The sequence below is a fragment of the Zonotrichia leucophrys genome, chromosome 4A, assembly GCF_028769735.1.
Source record: "Zonotrichia leucophrys gambelii isolate GWCS_2022_RI chromosome 4A, RI_Zleu_2.0, whole genome shotgun sequence".
Lineage (NCBI taxonomy): Eukaryota > Metazoa > Chordata > Aves > Passeriformes > Passerellidae > Zonotrichia > Zonotrichia leucophrys.
In genome coordinates, this window is record NC_088174.1 from 8,475,315 (window position 1) to 8,499,354 (window position 24,040).

The window sequence follows — 24,040 nt, forward strand, 5'->3', positions numbered from 1 at the left end:
TAACTTTCATGTACGCTGTTGGCTGGGAATTAAGCTTGTGATATAGGGACTTCTGATTGACATAAATATTGTAATTAATCTTAGAACAACTAATGCCAGTGAAGAAAATTGGGAATATATTTTCAGTTTAAATCCAAATCCACGGTGGTTTCCTACACACTTCCTTGTACATGTGTTCTTAGTTAAAATGCCATTTTCTCTCATCCAGTAGCTTTTGTTCTTGTGCTTTAGGGATGCAGCTTCTTGTTCTTAGAAGCATGGAAGGGTCCCAAAATTAAATTTGTCTTGATAGTTCCTATTGATGTAAAGATACTTGTTTATGCAGGATGGCTGAGGCACACGTTGCTGTTACCAATTATGATCCTATAATAGTGTACTGAGAATCTCAAAACATCATGTAGTTTCATGGGTTGAGAGCCCTGGGAAGCACTCTGCACCTTGCAGAAGAGCACCAACTTGTGTAAATTCACTCAAAGAATTTCTAGCCCAACTTTTTCTATTTACTTGGTGATTCTGAAAAGGACCCAACTGTGGAAAAGTTAAAATGTAACTTTGCCCAATTACTTCTGAGCAAATTCACACAATAAATATAATGTAGGTGAAAAGTGTTGACAGAGCAAGTGTTTTAATTAAAGAAGATCTTCAGCTAACCAACAGTTATGAAATTCGATTTTTTCAAAATTTTTCTTTCTTTTTAGGGTGGAAAGAAGTCCTACATTGGGCCATGTGGGGGCCGCAATTGCAGTGCTGGATGCAAATGTTTTCCGGAGAAGGGTGCACGGGTAAGTTTGTTTACACTAATATAACTTGTCCTTGCCTCTTACCAATCTTTTTAGAAATAAATGAATAAATAAACGCCGTGTTAATATGTATAATTCTCAATCTAATGACCTCATGAAATGACAAATGATGAAGACCAGCTGCATTTCAAATGTCCCTGGCCAAGATTTCAAAAGCTGTTCTAAAGATTTACAAATGGCTCACTTTGTAATGAGTCTTCAATAGAATCCTATTTCTTTATGGGATCTGAGCCCTAGTTCAAAAGAAGTCAGATGGTTTTAAAGTAGATTACAACAATTAAAATTAGGAAAATCAAAGTAGTGTGGGCTTCTAGTACAGATTTTGCCCAGGCCTTACTGGAATAGTTCCTGTTTATTTGTGGAAGTGTTTTTGATTTGTGTATTTGGTTGTGGAGGAGTAATAACTCAAAATGGATCTCAAAGCAATTCCCTTTGAGGAAGTTGGTTGTGTAGCTAAAGTCATTCTCTCCAAAGTCTTCATTTGAAGAAGCCAAATGTTTAAGCAAGATTTCTGTAAAAATCTTTATTTCTTTTGCTTTTATGAACAGACTATAACTTATTTTAATGCAGCTGCTTATCTCCTCTCTTAGGGGAATGCAGTAATTGACTTCACTCTGCCTTCAATTGCAATGTTAATTTTTGTCCAGACACCATCTACTTAATGTTTTATCTTAAGCTCTAGAGCATTTTAACATGTATGAAAATGAATCTTACAGATTTTGCTTTTGGAGATGAAAGGAGGAAAGAGCACGCAGTAGGTACTTGAGGAATTTGAAAGGCTTAAAGAGAAGGGAAATAATACAAGTCGTCTTGTTTAATTAATCAGCTGTACTTCCTGAAATCATATTGAAAACTCATCCTCTGAGCAAAACCAAAAGAAATTAAGTATTATTTAAACACCAGCAATCCTGATTTTTTTCCAGTCTATTTCAGTGACACAGTATGTGTATATGCAAGGCATTATTTTTTTTGATTGAATTTAGGAAAATGTTGCTATTTAAAACTGATTGTTTTAAAAATTATGTTTTTTCTAATTACAGACAGAGTGTGAATGCTTAATTGATAACTGGTGATGTGTTTACTCTAGAAATATAAAAATTCTTTTAGTACATCATGTGGCAGAGGGAAAACATGTCTAAACAGATAAGCAGAAAAACTTTGCAAGGAAGTTCTCAATATACCCTAGAATATGAACTTAAGTGAATTGCTCAATACCTTTGTGATTAGATACAGTAAGGGACAGACCTAGTTTGGTTCTGGAACACAATATCCTGTAAATGCTTTGACCTTTAGACAGCAATGAGCATCATTCTTCTGTCTCTCTACATTCCTGGGTCCAACTTGATTGTTTGAAGTGGCCACAATGCTGTTGACCTTGCAGTTTGAGCTCTTGGCATCTCTTTTGTTAAGATGTCACAAAGATTTTAGGCTGTTTTCATTGCTGACCTGAGAACTCATTTGGCTTTTAGCTTATTTCTTATGTGACCTGTATGGGCTGAGCATTTTCAGTCCTCCAAACACATATTCCATCCTGCTGAGACCTGTCCATGGAGTGGAGTGTCTGCTACAAGTGGTAATCTTTCCCTTTTACAACACTACTTCCATCAAGTGTGCTGAGCCCTCCTGACACGTTCTTGGACATCTGCAGGCAGCTACTGGAGGCCTGCCATGCCTGAGGATATGGAGGTGACTGGCTCAACTGGGAAGGGATGGTGTGATTATGTATCCTGCAGCACAGCTTGTTTCTTGCACTGTACAGCCTGAGGCTAATTCCTTGGCTTCCTGCCGAGCTGCTTCCCCACTGCTGCAAAGCCTTTAAGTTCAGAAAGGGAGACAGGACTTTGTCAATGCCCTGAATCCATATTTTGTTCAAAAAATGTTTCAGCTGTCAATTTTCCACAATTAACCAGATCAGAATAAAGCTAAACTTTCTTTTTGAAAGAAGAAAATAGCTAAAAAGCACAAAAATGACAATAAGCTGACAGCTTAATGAAAATAATATAGACAGTGTCCTTAAATGTCCTCCTTGAATGCACTTTTGATCAGATCAAGCTTTAAATTTTTTATTTAGGCAATAAAAATGTCAAAACTGCCTCAGAATACTTGATTAGTAAGAGATGTTTCTAGAAACGAATGCAGATGTGTGTAATCCACAGGTGCCCACATTCTTGTTTTCGCTATAGACTGCTACTGTATGTGCAGGATATATTAAACAACACCACAAACCACAAAGAAACACCAACCAACCAAAAAAAAACCCACCCCAAAACTCAACAAACCAGTATAATCTCACTATCTGTAAGACTGACCTTGTTAGAAGACTAATCTCTATGCTGTGAGTCAGCAATTTGTGGAATAATTGAGATTCTTTTCTGAAGGAAGGGTGGTAGAGTGCTTCTCTAGCACCCCTTAGGGAGCTCTCCTAGCAGTGTGGTAAGGCACATCTCCTAAAAGCACAAAATTTCCCTTCTGTTGTCTGAATGCTTGCCTTACATTTGAAAAGCAGTAATGTTACCTTGTACCAATTTTAGTTGGTACAAACTAGTTTAGTGCGTTGAATCTTGATATGATCCAATTTACTGTGAGGCCTGCACAAGGAGAAATCTGTTATGGAAGCATTCTTCATCTTAGCCAGTGATTCAGAATTGGTTCTTTTATCTAATGATGAGTTAATGAAAAGCCTGTCTCTGTGTAATTCAGTGATCAAACTCCTGGCCATTGCAGCCATTTCCCGCTCCTTATCAGTTTTTATCTTGTAAAGATGTGTGCGTAGCAATCCAGTGATTTGTGCACAAGTCCGGTTCTTCATGGAGAAGGGTTGTCTTCACTGGAGGGTCCCAGCTAGGACCTTGTCTGGAGGTTTTCTCAGAGGACAAGTTAAAAGGTTAAACTGAATGTGTGGCTCTTACTACTGAAGTGCACAAGGGGATATCTACACATGGTGTGATAGGGTAACAGTAGATATAATAGCAAGTGAAGGCCAGAAACCTAGGAGTTTTGGATCTCGTTGTTCCCCTAAACTGCTTTGCTAGAACTTGTACTGATTTTGATATGAAAGTTAATGTAATGCTCTGCAAAGAGCTTCCCAGAGGCTACATAAGCCCTGCCTAGCTGGAGTCTCTAAGTGAATGTATGCATCTTCTAAATCTCTGTGTCCCTACTCTCATTTTTCTGGCCAGCTGAGATACCAGTTATCCAGCTAAGGCAATTTGAAAGGGAATTCTGGTGTGATAGTACCCAAATGAACCCTGGTACATACAATTTTTTGGGACAGGAGACAGTCTGAACACAAACTTACACTGAACCCACTTTTGCATACAAGACTTACATACAGTCATCTTTAGGAACAAGAACTGATGGGCAGAAAAAGTGCTTTATATTAAATTATGAAGCACAAGAGGAAAGGTGAAAGAAAATCAACCATATTAAATAAAAAGTAAAATGAGGAGGTGAATGTAAATTCTTATACTAGTTCCTATCCTAGTGCAAAGATATGTTCAGTTTCAGTGCAGGTGAGTGATCTCCAGCTAGGAGATTTTTGGGACTGTCAGAAGAATTTACTGTGTTTTAAAAAGTGTTTTTCATTCCACTTGCTCACTGTTTGTCCACAGTTTATGGGCAGGGATAATGCTGCTGAGAGTTTCATTCTGTATTAGTGGCTGTCTTGCTAAGAATGCTTTGCAGATAAGTCAGCAGGGAACTGGAGGCATTTTTCATACTTTCAGAGTATCAAGAAGCACTAAATAGTTGGCTGCCTGCACCATTTCATTTTGCAGCTCATTTTGCATTTGTTTATAATAATGTTGGCTTTTTTGTTTTTATAATGTCATCAACTTTCAAACACTCATGAAGATAAAGTAGCAGCCCCAGTCTTTGTTGCAAGTATACCTTCTCCTGATGCCTGTTCACTTATCTTGGAATTTATAACAATATTAGAGCTTGTTTTAAACTTTGCTCAACATGTGCTGGAGCTAATCTTTTGGGTTTTTTCATTCTCCCCACCAAAAAAGAAATTAAGGAACAAAACTTTTAAAATTGTTTCCAAGGCTTCACAAACCACTCAGGAGAGGCTGTGTCCCAGGCAGCTTTTACAGCTTACAGGTGCTGTAAATTGGGAAAAATTGGTATTGCTAATTATATATTTTTCCCTGTAATATGTAATCATGTCTATATATATATATAATATGTTCTTTAAAGCCCATTCAAATTTTATTATATTATCAATTAGAAAATTATTAATGGCACTATACAACCACTTTTCTGTCTCAAAAAATATCTCCACAGAGACTGTTTCTAGCAGCTGGTGTGGCTGGAAGGGGTGTATCTGTAGAATGAGGCAATTGGTTCTGGGGACATGGTGGGCACTTTACACTGGTCCATTAAAGGACTTCTGGAGTGCATCAGATGTGCCAGGGAACTCATCCTCTGACCTGGTCCCACTCCAGCAAAATCCCTCCTTGACTACACCACAGGGTGAAGCAAAGCACTGTGAATAGGAGGAATTGACTAAGATTGAGAGATTTGCTGAAAAATGTGGTTGCTATCTGAATGAAAGGTTGATGTGCCCAGAGACACATACAATTCCCCATGATTTTTGTGAAGTTAAAATGATGACAGTAAATGTAGTGTAAATTATCTCTGGGCAATCAGTTTTTGATAGAATAACTGTGGCATTCAAAGAAGCAAGAAAAGCTAGACAGATCCTCAACATCCATGCAATGAACAGTGTAACCTGAGGTCAGAACTTTGGATGATTAATCTAATTGTTATCTAACATAAACTAATGTCGCACTGGCAAGAGATCTTAGATTAACTTTTGTCTGGAACTAATCCCCTCAACTTAATGCTGGGTGTATGAAGTGTCTCTCTTGTGATAATTAGTTGAAGACTGGTTGACCTTTCTTTGTTATGAGATTGTAATAATTATAAATTGTATTGTTAATAATGTTTGCTGATTTCTGCTTTGGCTGGTTAATCACTCTCTTTGGAGTAGTCAGAGATTTCCTGATGAAACACAATTTCTTTGAAAGTGTCGACTCAACAAAATGATTCTTTTTTTGCAGAAGTGCTTTACACAAACATATTCGCTGGTGACAAAATTCTTTAATGCTGTTGGTTCAAATCTCTGTGTTTCAATTTGGCTTCCTACTCCCTGGCTTGACAAGCGCTGTGGGACATAGTGCTGCCATTTGGATACCCATGGCCTGCAGGTTGACCAGTTAAATTCAAAACAGACTGTGGGATGCTGCCATTTCTTTCAAACTGACAATGCCAAGGTGTGAGCAGTGCTAAATGCACTCACCATGGATTCAGGTACAAGTAATACTGGGATTGTTATCTGGTTATTTTTGTGAAGATAGACTATATGTAAATAATGTCTAACTCTTGTTCTGGTTCCCTTCTGGTTAAGCATATAAAATGCCATCATTTGGTTTGAGAAGAGGATTATCTATAACATTGAAAAATGTTGACCATCTGTTTGCTGTCATTAATAAGTTCTGGAAATATTTTGGAAGAAAATGAGGTAATAGTTAAGTCAAACAAGTTACGTGCCAGCTGCTTTTTTTAACAACTGCCAAGGTTTGTTTTTTTTTAAAGTAATAAAACAAACTTTGCCAAATGTAGCATTAAACAATTATTGTACATGTCGTCCTGACTGAACCTAAATACACTGAGCTTAGCTCTCTAATGAGAACCATGCCAAATACTAAAGCAGCAGAAATAAAACCAAACTCATTGCATTTGAAAGGGTTCCTTATGCAATGGGTATCAAGACCAAACCTGTTCCTATGTGCTGTCTTGCATCATCTCTTTGGGAAGACTTTTCTAGGGGACAGCCCCCATCTTTTTGTAGAATTCAGTATCAGTAACAACTGTGTTGAAGCAGGGTGACCATGGAGGCTCTGGCAGCAAACCCTTCTCTGTGATTTGTTTGCAGTTTTGTCTGAGAGGACGTGTATTAAGGGAGGCTAAGTATATTCTAGGAAATATGTCTTCTTAAGATGATTTCCACAGCTTTCAAAACTAACCAGGATCCATGGCATTTCTGTGTCACCAGGGTGGGTGAGGTAACTCTGTGACCTGAAACTGTTTTTCACTCTGCCTGCAAGGGCAGCAGATTTTGTAATTGCAGTGGGGACCTTTGAAATCAACCAGAACACAGGTCTTCAAGCTGTGCTCCACAGAGCACTTCCAGATGGCTTAGAAAAACCCAGTGAAGATGTATCACTGCTCAAGTAATTGTGCTCCATATGAGCTTTAACCCAGGATTTTTAAGTCTTTACACTGTTTGGGAAGCAAATCGGCCATTTAAAAAGCTCCTTTTTTCATCCTCCAATACTGTGAGTTGTCTTAGTTTAAGAAGTTGTGTAGTTTCACTATATCAAGTGAATGTCCTTTTTGTTTCTGTTTTTTAGTCTGAAAGTTTCTTGTTTTCCCAAACTGAGCTTCTCAGAGGTGAGGTGTTACTGATATGGATGGAAGCTGAGATGACTCCTAGAAGTTGTGTTCAGCTGGCACAGAATTGGGTTCCTCTGCCCTGTACTGTGATAAATCCTCCCCATCCAAAGATACTCGGTGATTCTCTGCTCTGCTGCTGGCACAGCTGAGGGTGCAGGCACGTTGCCCTGGGAATGGGAATTGTATCATCCCTTGTTTGTCCCAGCTGCCGTGGCTACCCTGGTAACCTGCAGGAGGAACGTGCTGTTCCCCTTGAAGGCAGCGCCATCACTCCCACTGATTTCAGTTTAGGTGTGCAGACAGATGGGAAGGCAGAGCCAGACTAGCCTTGTCTCTCCCTCTTTGGAGCCTTGCCACGACCGACCTTCTGTTCTAACTTTGTATCTGTGTCACTTTCTCCAAGACCAAAAGTGATAAGCTGTGCTGAGGATTTGCTCCATATGGACAAAACAGAGAGTTCAGGAGTTTCCTGGTACCGACCTCCTCAGCTTCCGAAGTACTGGAGAATAAGAGCATGTGTCCAAATTCTTTCTTTGTAAAAATTGTCGTTGCCTTTCTTGGCTATAGAATGGAGACTTTGATGAGTCTGTGATGTTTCACTTGCCATGTAGCTCCCTAGAACAGGACTAGCATCAACCTTTCGATTTCTCTTGTGTGTTTATTTATTCAATCTAGGAGAAGAATTGTAAATATTCTTAAAATTTTTCCTGTCAGCCACTTCACCTTGAAGTCAGAAAGAAAACTAAGAATTTCTGCAGGAAGGTAAACTCTCTAGTGTCCTGCCCAGGACAAGAAAAACAAATGTTATTGTGAGTCTTAGAAACATATAATTGCCTGGTTGGGCTTTTGCCTAATAGAAGCTGTAGAATTTTGTGCAATTAGTCCTGCAATGCTGTTTCAGTTGAAGAGAGATTTTTGGTACCCTCTTACATCTGAGAAATGGCATAAGACTTCCCTCTCTAAGCATTTTATAGACAAGAAGGGGTAACCTATGTCCTGCCTTGAAATTACCCAATTGGCATTTTCTTCCAGCACATTCTATATTCCTCGTATGCAGTACTCACCACCTAGAGGATATATTTTTGTCCAGGTTAAATTTTTTTAAATACCTCATTTTTGTCATGCCTCTTTCCTCTCACCTCACTCCAAAACTTGCTCATCTTCTAAGTGTGATTGGCTCAGAGTATTCCTGGTCCTAATTATTTTTTAAGCTTCTTAAAATGAGAAGAGGTGCCCTTTGCAGAAACAAGAGTCTTTTTTAAAGAGTTTCTGCTGGCAGCAAGTGAAAGGTGTGACAGCAATTGCCAGTGTGATTCCTTGAGCAAGTCAGCCTTGGAAACAGAAGCATCACAGAACCAATCTGTGAGCAAGGCCCAGTTTGAGGAGATTTGGTTGACAGTCAGATTAGCCAGTTCATGAGCCAGGAAAACAGCCAACAGCAGGGATTACTACAAAGCAAACTTAATTAGGCAACAGATAGGCAGGAAGTACGCCAGTCATGGAGCCTGCAGCCAGGGAGAGCACACAATGGAGGGGCCAAGCAGGCAAAACTGTGTTTGCAGTGGTAGGAGAGGCTGCAGTGCCAGTTAGTTGGAAGTAAAGCTGAATGCATAGGTGTCTCAGGCTACCTGTTTTCTGGGAAATATGTGCAGTATTTTTGGTGTGAGTCGCGGCTTTTCCTGGTAGGAGATGGGAGATTTTAGGAGACAGGAGAACAGATTATACATTGTCCATCAGTGATAGGCAAGGACAATGGGGAGATGCTGTCTCCTTGTGAATGAAGAACACGTGAACATGTGTGTTTGCTGGTGTCCAGCAAAGTGCTAGGGCTGACTTTCTGAACACTTGATGGTGAAGAAAATGAAAAACAGGAATAAAAGGGAATGGTGGCACTTAAAAAAAAATTTAAAAAATAAAGCAATATCCAAATAACAGAACATAGTGGGAATAAGAGAAGAATTTATAACATGTAGGATACAGAATGATCTGGCTGAGAATCTGGGTATAACTGTAAATTGTATAACTTTTCCCTTGACTTTACTTAGTCAACAAAAATAGGAGGAATGTTCAGGTATTTGCCAGTCTCCTCCTTTAAAGCTATTGATTAGAAACATTTTAGCTATTGCTCTCTAATCAGTCATAAATCCATTGATAGAATGAGCATTATTTTGTGACTGTCCTGATTTGATGGGTGACATTTTAGGATTACTCTTTGACCTTCTGTGGAATTGCCAAAATAGAAGACAAATTTGGAGGAAAGGTGCAACATTAGTAAGAATAGGATACTGTGAATTGTATCAGGTATCTCATGCAGCTTCTTTTTTGGAAATAGAAATAATTTAATAGTCTGAAAAGTAGCATAGATGCAAATGTCCTTGTTTGTAATGAGTGATTTTTGGAAAGGTTTTTTTGTGGGTTTTTTTTTAAAAAGCAGTAGAGTGTTGCCAAAACTAATAAGCAAAAAGTTAAAATAATTGCAGAATTTCTGGGTTTGATCCATAATAAATACAGTACAAATAGGGCACAAGTTTTGAAGGACTATTAAGAAACATCTGGTTGTTGATACTTCTTTTAAATGATCAAAGAAAGCTGTCTGTATAAAATGACTCAGCATGTGCTGAATTCTCAGTGTATGGTAAAGGAAGAATTTTTTAGTACCTGGTGTTCAGCTCTAAGGGTGGTGCAATTCTGCACTAAATTCTGTTTTTCAAAGTTCTGTAAAGCTGCTATCTCTTTAGACAGATCTCTCAGATTTATGTTCTCATCCATGATATTCTGCTGGAACAGTACAGGAGATGTTGTTCTGCTTTATACCTGCGCTGTGCTCTGTTCACCTGCTCCTGAAGCTGGGATATGTTTTACCAGTGTCAAATCCCTCTGAACACCAAATTTCTTTTGCTTCTATCTCTATTGCCAAACTGGCACCATCTGTCTACTTGTATGTCTCTATTTCCTATCTGATTCTACAGAGTAAAAATTTCTAAATGAATAGGGATAAAAAAAGAGAACTGCATCAGCCAGGGTATTCTTGCCATAGCTGTTTGCTGCAACTGCTACACTTAGGGAATAGATTTTGGTGTAGAAAGAACTCCAAGCTCCTGGAGTGTGCACATGCAGAGCCTGTGCTCTGGAAGGCAAAATCACTACATACAGCAATTTCAGACTTTACCTCTGTGCTAGTCAATGTAGGTCATGGATTGTTTTGAGTGTGGACATCCTGTCCCCCAGTAGTTGCAAGATACATGAATGATCCTGTTCAGTAAAGTGGGATGGCAGTTTTTTGTGTATAGTGATTTTGTTATTTATGACTGGAACTCCTAACTGCACTGCTGGTGGCTTGGATTGATCAACACTGATGCCACTCTCAAAAGTGCAGAAACTGTAGCCTGAGCTCCTGGACAGAGACTCTGGCACCTGCCCAGCACAGTGGCTCCCTCTGGTTTGGAGTGGTGCAGGAGAGCTTCCCCTCAGCCCTTCCTGGTCTCCATGCAGGTGTACCAGCAGCCTCACCGGGAACACTGGGTGGTGGTGCTCCCCAAATGTGTTGAGAACTGCTGACCCTGGCATCGCTGATTATCTAGGAACAGCTGGTGTCTAAATCAGGATGTTCTGATATGAGAAATATAGGTGATAAATATTTTCTAGAAAAATTTTAAACAAGTTTTGTTTCTTCTTTGTGTAGCTTCATTTCCCTTGATGCTCAATGTTGTGTCTTCTGAATACCTACATGATGTTGTTGTCTCATTTCCTTTATTGTGATGACTAATGGCCGAGGATCCAGCTGAGATGGGGAAGTCCTGCAGTGCAGGGCAGTTACAAACATACAGTAGGAGAAAACTCATGCTCCAAAGTGCTTTCACTGAGAATTACATTCGTTTTATGTTTCTTCAAGTTTTAGTTAAGAAATCTGTTGCTTACTCAGCTATATTTTCAGGAAAGTGACTTCGCAGAAAATATTTTTATATAAGACTCTAAAAAGTTAGCTTTCTGTACTCCTTAATAAGAGACCTCTGGAAACAGTTAATCACTTCTTCTGGAATACATCTGCTCTCCAAACTTAGAAACATTTCAAAGAGAACAGAGCAGAAGAGGTTTTCTAGTTTCATTTTAATTAGGGCATATCTTCCTAAGAGGACAAAATGTTTTTGGAAGATGTCAGCCTTTGGAATATTCTTAGCTATGGAAATATAACCCAGCTTGTCTGACAGCAAATTTAAACTGAAGAAGTAAAGTCTGCATGCAAAATCAGGGCAGCAGGTGGTCATTCCCTGTATAACTCCAGCTGTACTTGAGTTGTAAATCCAAAAGCATTACAAAACTAGCAATAGGACACCCAGTGATTCCTTGCAGGCTTGGACCTGTGTTTCTGGGACCTTAAAGGAAATTTTCCTGAGATGTAATGTTTTCTCTTGAAACAATAAATGACATAATTGTTATCTCCAGGTTTTTTTTTTCCAGAGCTGTGAAGTAACTAAACTTCACTTGTTTTTCTAACATTAGGACTAAAACCTGAACTAATCTAGTTTAATCATTCCCTTGTCTTTTATCAGCTGAAATGGGCATTAACTCCTGAGAACATTTGGGTGAACGGAAGTTCTGCTTGCAGTGGCTGGAGTGTGTACACTGGATAACAAGAAGTAGTCAGGGTTTTCTTCACAGAGTTGATGTAGATGCTGTATTCTGCATTATTTTTTCTTGCAGAATCACATGGCAGATGTTCCACATTTAGATGTCTTAAGGTTTATTTCATCAGTATCTGCTGTAAGCAGGACTTGGGCTCTGACACACTTTTGTTGTGTTGTGTATCAGTATTATCACCTCTCCAGTCTGAACTGAAGAGGAAAGCTGGGTTCCATTGGTGTTATTGAGGGGTTTCCCAACGTCTGTGAGAAAGACAGGATTTTGATTTTCAAACCTTTAAAGCAAATTGCTTTCAGGCTTCGAAGAATGACTATTCAAATAAGCATTTGTGAATTTTATGTGAAATTTGTGTTAAGGGAAGCAATTTCAAGGGAAGTACCTCCTGATCTATTTTTCTTTACATTTGTTTAGAAAAGTTGTGTGAGTGCTCCATATAGAATTGGCAGGATGTTATAGCTGGAGGAAGTGCATTACTTTAACTGGATCTCCTCTGCAAAATTGAGACTTTATTCTGCAAATGATACTCAGCTGGGACCATGCTGAGTCAATGTCACATCTCAGAACTTCATCCTGCTTCCCTCAGCTCCAGTGCAGGGTTTTACCCTGGGAGGAGGTGTCAGCTCTGTGATCTGGCTGCTAGAAACACACACAGGTTCCTATGGTTGAGTTTTTGATGTGATCAATTTCTCTAAAGAGGTGAAGATTTTCTCTTCAGCACATGGACAAACAGGAATGGGCAGGAGGAAGGAAGGAACACTGGCATTTTTCATGTTTTACAGTATCACAGTTTACTTTGCCATGGAGAAAAAAAGCAAGCTGTGTGTCACTCAAGGATGTGGAAATTGAATGATCATTCCATCTTGTGCAGTAGTCTTCTTTGGAACCTCCAGATATGAGATCTTTTCCAGACCTCTTCTTCAAGCAGCAAAATTCTGCCATTTTCCAGACTGTCACTTGCAGTGCCTCATGAGAACTGTTTAACTGTTTAACAGGAGTTTGAGATTTTTATTGTTATTCCATAGAATGTCTTATCAACTTGTGAGCAACTTGGTGCTGGTTGCACCCATTTTAATGATGTTTGAATTTTTAGAAACATCATTCTGTTCTTCCATCTTCCACTTTTTCAGTGAATATGTCTCTTGGCATAAGGGAAATTGAAGTGGGAGTGTGTTTCATTAAAAAAATAACATCCCTGTCAAATAAATCTGTACTTAATTAAATTTCCTCTGTTTTAACTGCAAATAGGAACAGATAACTGTGACAAACAAAAATAAAGAATCTTTAGGAATACTGACTTACCTCTGATAAGAACCATCTGGCCTATGCTTATTCTTTTTTTTAGCTTATGCTTTACTAACAAGTCAGCATTTGGTTCACATTTCTTCCTTCTACTTTGGGCTTACCTAATAGATTAAAGATATGTGACTTGAAGACTAAAGCCCTATTTTAGGATTTTTTTTAAATTACTTTTTTCTTATATACTGAAAAGCATAAGGTGCAACTAGCTTTTGCCTAGTAATTATACGAGCACAAACAAATATTTGATATTTGTAATTTTTAATTTTGTAATTAAAACTAATTTGATAATTTCCCTATTTGATAATTGTTAAGAGACTAAAAAGAAAGGGATAACTGGTTTTCACATTGTTAATAGTACAGCTGTGGTTATTATCTTGATAGCCAGCTATGTTAATTGGGATTGCTTTCAGTGCTTCAGACTGTGGCCATAAAAATCTTAGATGATCTGGCAAAATGACCTTGGAAAAACAGTTTCATGTTCCTGTGGCTGTTTCCACTTCCATGTACTGCTGGTCTCAGCTGTTTGTCCCAGGGCTGTGTGGATGTCTGCAGAGCACAGGTCAGAGGCTGCCCAAGGCAGGAGTGTGTGACCTGCACATCCCTGCCCAGGTCACCCTGCTCCCTTCACTTTGCATTTCCTGCCTTTAGGAGAGGGCCAGCTGCCTCTTTTCCCACACTGCTTGTGCTGAGGGACTGCAGGGGATGTTGGGTGCTGTGGTTCAGATTGGGAATGTGGAGCTGTCCTTTCCAAGCTGCATGGGAGTGAGTGTGGAGTTCTCCTTTAATGTCTACCCAAACTTTTCCAAGTCCTCCAGCTGCACAGACTGCACCTGCCTGCCAGGTGCCAGCAAAGCACAAGCTTCAACTTGGAGTCTGGTCAATATACAATGTTAATCTGTGTTAAAAGTTTGCTGCTCAAAATGGCAGAGCACATGGATGGAGTTTAGCTCAGAGAAGAGCCTGGCACCGTGTTTGAGGATAGAAATTCTCTTAGTAAAAAAGGCAACTTCAGGTCCTGATAACTCTGTAATTTCTGTTTCTGGCCACATTAGAATATTAGTTGAGTCATAGGCACAGGCAATGAAAAATTGGCTTTTTGAATGGCAAGTGATAATGTTAAATGTAAGTTGATTCACTTCAACAAAGAGTTTAAATAATTTCTCTTATACTTCTCATTATTTTATGTGTGGAAATTTTGGTCTGAAAATAGATGTGAAGTAAACTGTGAACAGAAGAGTTATGAGGCTTTTATGTTTTCATGGGATTTGTAGCTACTTTTCCATTCCCTCAACAGATCAGCCATAGAAATATCCCCTGTGAAGAAGCTAGCTCTCTTCAGTCTTTGATTAATTAGGGAGCACTAGGGCCAGTGTGGTTTTAATATATTACTGGTTTGGGCATTTGAAAACTTGTATGCAAAAAAGCTCTGACAGAACAACTGTCTTTTGGTCCTATCTCATCACAAGGCCACACAAAAAGGGTCTGATTTTACTGCAGAGGAATAGATTTGATACAAGAGATGGGAGAGAAAATGTATTGCCACTCACCTTTTGAGGTCCTTTTCTGAAGGAGAGTAACACAGAAATTAAAGATTAAATAGTACATTTTTAATATCTCAAAATTTTTGGCTGCTCTTGGTCCCATCTGAATTGTCTTCAGCAAATATTTGTGATTCCAGGCTGAGATTTTTCTGTGGGGATATATGAAGCAGAACAGCATCTTCTGTTGGTGTCTGCCATTGATTTTTAACTGGGTGATGTTCCTCTTTGCCATAGAAAGGAGAATGATGCACAGGGAACTTCTCAAGGTACTTCAGGAAAAGGCATCACCAGGTGAGAGGGGCTTGTGAGGTTGGACCTTTTCCACAGCTCTTTGCAGAATAAGCCCTTCCTCTGTTCCTATACATTACATTATTGGTGAAATGCATCAGGAAATGTTTATAGTCAAGGGAAGTTTGTACTAACACTGTGTCATGCAGCTAATCTGTTTGCATTCTAAAGAGAGAACACTAAGTTAGCTGCATTTTGCTCCAGACTCAAGTGTCTTATTAAATATTTATACATGGATTAGACTGTTTACTTTCCATCTCATACTATAGTTGTATTGGGAAGATCCAGAACACCTGGGATTTAGTGAAGTCTTAAGGAAAGTTTGCTTCAACTTTCCAAATTAAAGATTAGGAACTCACTGAATTACTGAGTATATGCAGGAGAATTTTAAATCAAGAAATATCTGTTCTAGAAGCATATTTCTAAAATTGTGTATAACAAAATCTTTGTGAATACCAGATCTTGATTTCACTCTATTCTGCTGCATTTCTACACTTCTCAGAGCAGTGTCAGAAATACCAAAGAAATACCAGTTTCTCCTGGTTTAGCTTTGCTGGAGGTCTGTTCTTTGCATTAGTGAAAACCAGTTGCTAGGATTAAGAAGTCACTTGGCCAACTTTGGTGATGCTACTTTAGCTTTGTGCAAAAAAAAGGTAAATGAATGGGATCCTGGATCACAGTATTTCCAGTATGCTGGCTATGTAAAATATCCCTTTTTTTAAGAGTATATCTACTTTTAGTTTCCAAATTAAGGTGTAACTACATGAGTGTAATTGATATCCAGAGGTAGAGATGAAGTGAGAACAGTTTGTCTAGGCAGAAAGAATAGCCCAAATTAATTTTGCAGAGGATAATCCAGGCTCTTGGTGTGGAAACACTGATTCCCTGAGTATTTAACAGTTGTATCTCCTGGAAGAAACATTAAAAACTTTAATGTTCTTTAAACTACAGAAGTGCGAGTGAAAAGCTTCACTTGTAGAATGAAAGCTACAGCTAAACAAAGTTGAAAGCTGGTTATTTCTGTGTAAGTCTTCCTAGGCTGTGCATTTTATTAGAGAAACTGGGGAGGACTATTTTTAAGCCATGGTTTTTGGTGTTCTCTCTCATCTTGCCCAACACTGGGAATGTTGATGCTGTCCAACCATTTCACAAATCAGCAAGAACTTTTCTGATCAGCACTCACCTCCAGCAAGTATCTGCTCACTTCACTATGAGATGTGAACATAGAAGACCTTTAGCTCTTTCTCTTGGGTGTATTGGCCTGGGGTCTTGGGCAGCTTGGAATGTAAATGGCTTCTGAGCAAATTACACATTTGTAGGATCTAGTGCCCTTTGCCTGCTCCTAAATGTCACTGCATATCAGAAACTCCCTCCTAAACACAACTAGCTAGTCAAGTTACACACTTTGGAGAGCTTCCAAAAACCATAGCAAGTACTGCTTGTCAGAACTGGTAGATTTTGCTAATTTTTGCTAAATATATAGGATTTGGTCTCATTTCAGCGTTACAGGAACTAATATTTTAACCACTGTCATACAAGAGTGAAGGAGCCTTATTCTGGCAAGATGAAGTAGTAATGAAATGTGGCTATGACTAATAATGCACTTTACTTGCTTTCTGCTCATTCTGAGCTAATGCTTCCTATGTTTAATTTATTTTCCAAATATTTTGCGCAAGTTTTGGAAATAAATAAAACCTAAATTTCTAGGTATGTACTCTTATAATCTACTTTGCCCCTGAGTTTGTTTGGGTAGGATTTAAGAGTTGTATGTGCTGTGTAAAATTTGTGTTTCAGACTAAACAAAAAATATATTTACAAATTGTCTGCTTAGTTTGATTTTTAATGTTCTTTCCACAGACGGTGCTGTTTGAGATATTATTTTGTTGATATATGAATGAAAAAATATTGAAATATTTTCACATAACTTTTGTTGAAACCTAACAAGTAAAATTAATTGTGGAAGAGATTTTGTTTCAATCAATTGCTTTTTCTTTATTTATTACTTGATTACTTTTTCCTTGCATTGAACTTACATGCTACTAGAAGTACTACACAGATTTATTTCACCCTCTTTGTAGAAGAATCAATTTATTCCTGTAAATTAGAAATATTTCTGTCCTGTAACAGCTCTGGTAATGTGGGAGGTAAAAAGCTATTTCCAGTAGAATTGGAAGGCACCATTTGTGCAAAGACTCTAGTTGCTTTGGTCTGGTGATTGTTTTCAATATTTACAGTACAGCAGGGCCTGGGGCCTCAGTTACACATCAGGATCAGTTGTACTTTGTATAAACAATAAAAAGGCCTTGCACCAAATAACTTTACTTCTAAGCATTAAATGTCCTGATTTTTTAAGGAAAACACACAGCTGGGACCAAACCATGGAATGATCCCAAACCAGCTGGACATAAGGGCAGATCTGGATTTCCTTCCATCTGTGTTCAACTGTGGAGCATTTGGATTTAGTGCTCACAGGAGACATAATAGATTAATAGACATTTAAAGATTCATTTCATGGCTCCTCAATTTAATTAAAATAAAACATTCCCAATATACACCCAGGCAAATCTGAAGGATAAGACACTCAATGAAGAAGAGCCTGAGAATATTTTGGTAGAATCTGATTGAAGCAGGCAGAGGAGTTCAGGAGGGCTGGGGGTGGATGGGGCAGCAGCCAGCTGGCCATACCTGACTGGGTGAGGGTGTGCTCAGGTCATGCAGCCTCTCAACAGAGTTAAGGAGCCATAAAAGCACCACATGACTCTGTGGAATGTCCTGTTTCTAATCATCACAGTGTGGATCAAGTTTTAGCATCCTTTTATTTAATTTAGAGAAAGATAGGTCACTAATTTAACCCTTATTGGATCAGTGAATGTATGTACACCACATAATTTAGATTGACTTACAGTCAGGGGTACAAAGTATCTTCAAGATAGTGTTGTCTTTCTGAGTGCTGGCCTGCTAAATACAGGGGGGATCTGATCTGTCCTGCTTTCATGGAAGGTTGCTAGATTTGGAGATACAAAAAGAAGCCTTTGAAGCTGCTGGAAAAGGATGTGCACTTCACTATTTGGAAAAGAGTGTGTACTTCACATATTGCCATAGTGGAGAGTAAAATGAAATAGTTGGTACTGATAGTCAATTATTTGTTTGATAAATACAGCATGAACTCTTAGCACTAGAAAGATGTAGTGATAGAAAAAAATCTATTTGCTGTTTCAGCCAAGCAAAGATGGGCTGTGCTGGCAGGAGCAGTGGCAGTGGAGGAGTGATGCCTGTCCCTGACAGGGCTGTGCTTCACTGCAGCCATCCTCATGTGTCTGTAGGGATGTCACTGAGAAGATACCACAGTCTTTATGTGATCCAAAGCTCTGTAGAAGTGAATGTGTGTTCATTGAACCAGCTCACTGTTCTGCTGTTCTTGCTGGCTAAAAGGCTGTTATAAATGCCTGTGGGGATTATCAAGAGCTTAGCCTGGTGTGAGAAGGGTGGTATGTATGTGTGGGCTCAGGGCAGTCTGTTGCATGCTAGGCAGCATGGTTTGAAGGTTTAAAAAACATCCTATGGAAAAGCATTGCTGCAGTTAGCTGTGGTTTAACTGAAGTTGGAGTGAGTGCAGGAACAAGGGAAGTACAAAGCCAGTTTACAGCGGTGATCAAGAGAGGATGCTTTTTTTCTCTATTCTTTTAAAGCATGCTTTGCTTATTTTTCTCAAATGGCAGTTGGATGGTTGGTCCTGGCTGATGGCTCCAGGGAGAGGGCTTAGAGTAGTTTGTGTAGCTCAACAGTGGCTGTTCTGGCTGCAAAAGGAACACTGGCAGCAACTTCCAAAGAGTCCTGCTGAGTCTGTGCAGACCAGATCCTCTTCCAGTGCTTGTCATCCCAGGGTTTCTGGGGGGTTGCATTTTTTTATGAGCTGTGGGAAGGCTATTTGCAGATCTGAGACAGTTTTGGTTTCTCTGAAATGACATGTCATCATGTTGGCATGTAGTGACACTACTCTTTGATGTAATAGGACGATGTTGAACTAAAACATCACTTTATTGTGGCGTACTGGTCCCCATTTGTTATTTTTTAGCAGAGTGCTGTCTGAAACAAATCCGTAGAAGTGGCTGTGCTGTGAACTTTGTATCTTTCAAACCTTAGATAATGCCTGTCATTCACTGTGCTCCAAGTGAGTGCAAAATACATGAGAAATATGATATCAACTTTCAGAGCAATATGGTTACATCAATGTAACAAAACCTGTGAGATCTCAGTATTTGCTGTTAGAAGAATATGTATGCAAAGAGGAGAAAAGCAAAAAAAAAAAAAATAAAATTAATACCTACTATTTCTTAAAAAGATATAAAGGGAAATACCTTGGTTTTGTAAAATGTGGTGTCTCTCTACAGACTTTTCCTGATTTCCATCATTATACTGTCCTGGTAACTTCTGAACTACTAAACAGTCTTAACCAAAGCTTGGAGTTGCCAGCCCTCTGTAAGCTACATTGGGGTAAAGACTGCTTTAATCTCCTCAGTCTCTTCTAGACATCAAGATTAAGGCCTACTAAAAGCTTCTGGTTTTTCAAGTGAAAAGCAGTGGATAAAAGGCATTCAATTTCCTTAAGGTTTTTAAATTATACTGGTACTTGGTTTTATTTTTAATTCTTTTAGATATGTAAGCTTAAAGCATTCTGAAAGCAATCAGAAACAGTTGCAGCTTTGATTAGCAGCTAAATTAAAACAACTGATGAGCTACCCTACCTCTCCCTTTGTCTTGTTGGTGTGTTTGCTTAACTGCAGGATGCATTCCTAGCCCTTAGGCTTTTCAGTTCTGCTGGGTGCAGTGAAGGCCATTTTCTGGCTTGCCATCCATCAGAACTGGGAACACTTTCACCTTTTATTTTGAGGAGGAAGAAGCTTCTGAGCTGATATGGAAATAGCAGGCTGGTTATTGTCTGTGAAAAGCTGCTGAGACCTGTGTGCAGGACAGCCCCAGTCAGGCTATCCTGTCATCAAACACAGATCGCTGATTATCACACACCAGTGTTTGTGATCTTCTGCAGTGCTGCTTCCTTCTGTCTCCCATCAAGGCCCAGTGAGCACAGACCGTGACAGGTAAAATCTTCTTCCAGACCTCAGATGCTCCCATACAAAGAGCCATGCTTAATCCCTGGCCTAGTGTGTAATTTAGTAATCTGCATGGTCATGAATTCCAGGGATATATGGGCAGGAAGCGCAGAGCAGTGTGGGTAGCAGAGCAGGCCTACAGAGTCATTTAAGTCTTTGTTGTATTGTGTAGTGAGGGATTTTGGGGACAATGAGACCTGTCTGTCAAAGATTAAGCAGACTGGAAGTGTGGTTTATACCAACAAATGAATGAAGCTTTTTAGAGTGTTAATACAGCCACGCAGTAAATGTCCAAGGACTTAAACATACAATTTATGTGATGACAAGCAACGTTGGAATAGATCATTTATTCTATATACCTTAGCCAGTGGGAATTCAAGTAGGTGAAAAGTTCATTTCCGTCCTTACCTCGATCAATTTGCAACACTTATATAGGACAAGTGAAAAATCCTGTATTTTTCTCTCCCAGACTTTGGTTTGAAGTTATTTTTACTAATTGCAGTTTATTCTCTGGCACTGCCCAGTAAACCAGCTGCTGACTGACTGGCGCTTATGTTATCAGGTCCTGCAGTGAAATTTTGCCTGGACCTGCTCTGCTTAAGCCCCTAGAGATAACTGGAATCTGGCCAGATGTTATGTTAGTAGATATGCAGACCTCTGCTAGTCTCCACTCCTGCTTTGGCCTGTGTATTTCCAGGCAATGTATGGATGAGAATTCACAGACTCCATTTTTTCCTTTAAAGTGAATTGTTTACGTGTTTGTAAAGCTCCCCTCGGCTCTGCTGTGTAACAGATCTCTGGGAAGAGGTTTTGTTCTAAATCTGCTATCTTGAATAAGCATGAGATGGTTCCCATCTGAGTTTTAAATCTTGACGAATATTATCTATTCCAACAGATACTGTTGGTTTTAGCATAACCCCGTGCAAGGAAAGCTGCTCAGACCTTTCTGAAGTGCCAGGAACATGCTGGGAAGGCTATGGGAGGCAAAATGTAGGGGAAACTGCTTGCAGAGAATCTATTGTTTGCTGCTGACCCTGTACTGGCCAGATCTGTGCATGGCCTACTTTCCCTGCCTGCCTTTCTAACTAGAAGCATCCTTTGGGGCTGAATGACCTTAGTGGATAATGAGAAGTTTTGCTGTGTTTCTCCCTTGTAAACAGAATGTTTAGCATGTGGAACATGGTCTAGTGACTAAGATGGATACTTTTTCTGAAAAATGTTTGGAGGGGCTTTTTTGTTGTTGTTGTTTGTTTTGTATTTTTTTTCTTTTCCAAAAAAGAGGCTACTTTGTTCACTAGACTATTAATGTTGTACATGATATGGTAGTTAAGTCTTAGAGGCAGTCATGCTGCATATATCACATGCCAGGCTCAGACTTGCTTTCAGAATTACATTGTACTCAGCACTAATTTGGATGTAATAGCACAAACACTGAGTATCAGACAGGGGAAGGGACATGGTAGTGCATCAGTAAGAACAAAGGGAAAAAGACAAGATTGTTTTTCTGGAACATTGCTTAACTTACAGCAATTTACAGATACACATTTTCTGTGTAACAGTGAAATGCCATAGAATAATTAGATTAGAAAAATAATAGGACAATCCAGTATGATAAAATTGAGCCAAAAAAACAGTCATAAGATTGTTGTTCAGAATAGGCTGACTGGGATTTCTAGCTAAAATAGAGGAAAAGTTCAGGTTTTAGATTCAGTTATCTCAGCATTTTACACACTTTCAGGAATTTGAGACAAATAGAGAGAAACTCCTAGAAGCATAAATGGATGCAGACATTTAAATCTGCTTTTAGAATATCAGTGTTACACTTGGGATCCAAATCTCTATTGTTCATCTTCTAATGATACACTTTGCATTCTGCAGAAACAGAGAACACAATAACAATAATTGAAAAGTTTTATTTAATGATGATATTATTACCAACTGAAAAACCACAGCTATGTTTTATTCCAAATATGAAAAGAAATCTGTATTATTTTAGTTAATACTAAGTAATCTCTGCAAAAAATTCATCTTGATATTTAATTTATTGCAAAATGCAGTAAGACAAATGCCACTGATATGAGCAGCCACATTACTGACTAGAATATCTGCAGATAGACAAAGAGTAGAAAGCAAAGATTGAGCACCTTTTATGAAGATTCAAAGACAAGCTGTTAAATATAAAGATTGTTATATTAGTTGTTAATTTTGCAGCATTTAAACCAAGATAAGTTGTTCTGGTTTAGCTGGATTACCATGAGATGGTTGACAGCACCACAGGAAACTTCTGTAAGAAGTGTGAAAAATAGGGAATTCCTTCCTCCCTCCTTCCCATACAGAGTGCAGCTCTCATTCTCTCCAGGTGCAGCCCTGGACAGTGCCTGTGTGGGGTATGTGACACTCAGCAGCTCTGCCCCTCAGTGCACCAGGGAATCTCAAACCATCCTTTCTGCTAAGGAATAGCTGTACTTGGAAAACGTGGTACAGGCACTCTCTTCCTGCTAGATCTACTCTTAGCCCACATCCCTGTTCAGCCTCTGAGGAAACACTAACTTTTCATAGCCTTTGCTTGCAAAGGGGAATTAGACATTTTTTTTAAAAGGGTTTGTTGTAAAGGAAAGAACTGGAGAGGAGCCCAAAGCAAATTAACAGATCTGGACACAGCAGACCCTGCGGAGGTTTGGAGTCTGCTCGGCTTCAGCATGTGGCTGAACCCTCCCTGCCTTTTTAGATACAATGTCCTTTTAATAGTCTTAACAGGCCTGACACTGGCAGGATTTCACTTGCTCAGTACACTACTTAATACAGCTAATTTTCTACTGACAACATTTTTTTGCAACAATGAATCTTCTGTCACTCCAGTCCATGGGGAAGGCAGCTTGGAAATGCCAGCCAGAGGCAGGGGGAGCAAGTTCATTGTAACTGCTCACTTAAACAGTTCTTTAGAAACGCACTGAGATTTCTTTTGGTTTGTTCTTTGGGGTGCTAGGGATAAATGGAAGGGAAAATAAGACAACACTGTGTGTTCTTCTTTCCTCATGAGCCCACAGCAGATCCCTGAACATTGTGTGTTTTAGGGGGTATCTTAAGGAGAGGCAGAAGCTGTGGGTTTGTGGGCAGCAGTCCTGATGTGGCTGCCCACGAAGTTACCGTGATTCAACATCTGTTTTCCCCAGGAGACTTGTCTAATATCTGTGATTAATGTTGTGTCTTCCTCTGTAATGAGTTAAGTAAAATCCCTTTAAATTGTTTGTGGAAAATAACTTGCTTGATCTTACCAAATGTGTGGGAGAGATGATAAATGTACATTTATGTACTCATGGCCATGAGAGCCAGGGGACAGAGGGGCTGTGACCCTCACTTGTCATTCTGCCATCCCCCTGTGGGGACTGAGTGCCAAGGAGCTGCCCCTTGGTCATTGCCATGCTCTCACCAGAGATGAGCTGTGTGCATCCTGGGGAGGAAAACACTTTGCATATGCTACCTTGTCTGCTTTCCTGTACAGCCACCAGGAGAATGGAAAGAAGTTCTACTAGGGAAACCCTGTGTTTTCTTCTGAAATAACTAATTCTTATGTATTAAAATTCAGCTCAGGACTTACTCTGCTGTCAAGAGATGTACACAATACTCAAATTCTCTTCCTTCAGTTAAGGGCAGGAAAATGTTATGACAGCTGCTGTCCTATGTGAACAGGTCGGGGAACTGTAAAGGCTTCTAAAACATTTTTCAGAGATTAGGCACTGAAGGCTTGAGGGAGAGAATATGAACTGAGGTTGCAAAAGACCATAAAATCTCATAAACCATTCAAACCTTTGGCTGTACTGTGTTCTTTTGTTCCTTGAAGTCAGGAATGAAAAATTGAAGTCAGTTAGACCTCACTTGCTTCAGCAATTTTGTTAAGTTT

At 39.2% G+C, this 24,040-nt stretch overlaps 1 protein-coding gene across 3 annotated transcripts in view; it reads left to right on the plus strand.

Moving 5' to 3' along the window:
• The window catches only part of COL4A6 (collagen type IV alpha 6 chain), a 107,644-nt gene that overhangs the window by 35,452 nt on the left and 48,152 nt on the right, over positions 1-24,040 (plus strand). For 2 of the 3 annotated variants that reach the window (XM_064713320.1, XM_064713322.1), the window contains exon 3: positions 699-782. In XM_064713320.1, coding sequence (XP_064569390.1) covers positions 699-782 — 84 coding nt within the window. Of the gene's footprint in view, positions 1-698; positions 783-20,045; positions 20,128-24,040 lie in introns of those variants that run through there. The other variant, XM_064713321.1, reaches the window with a different exon arrangement.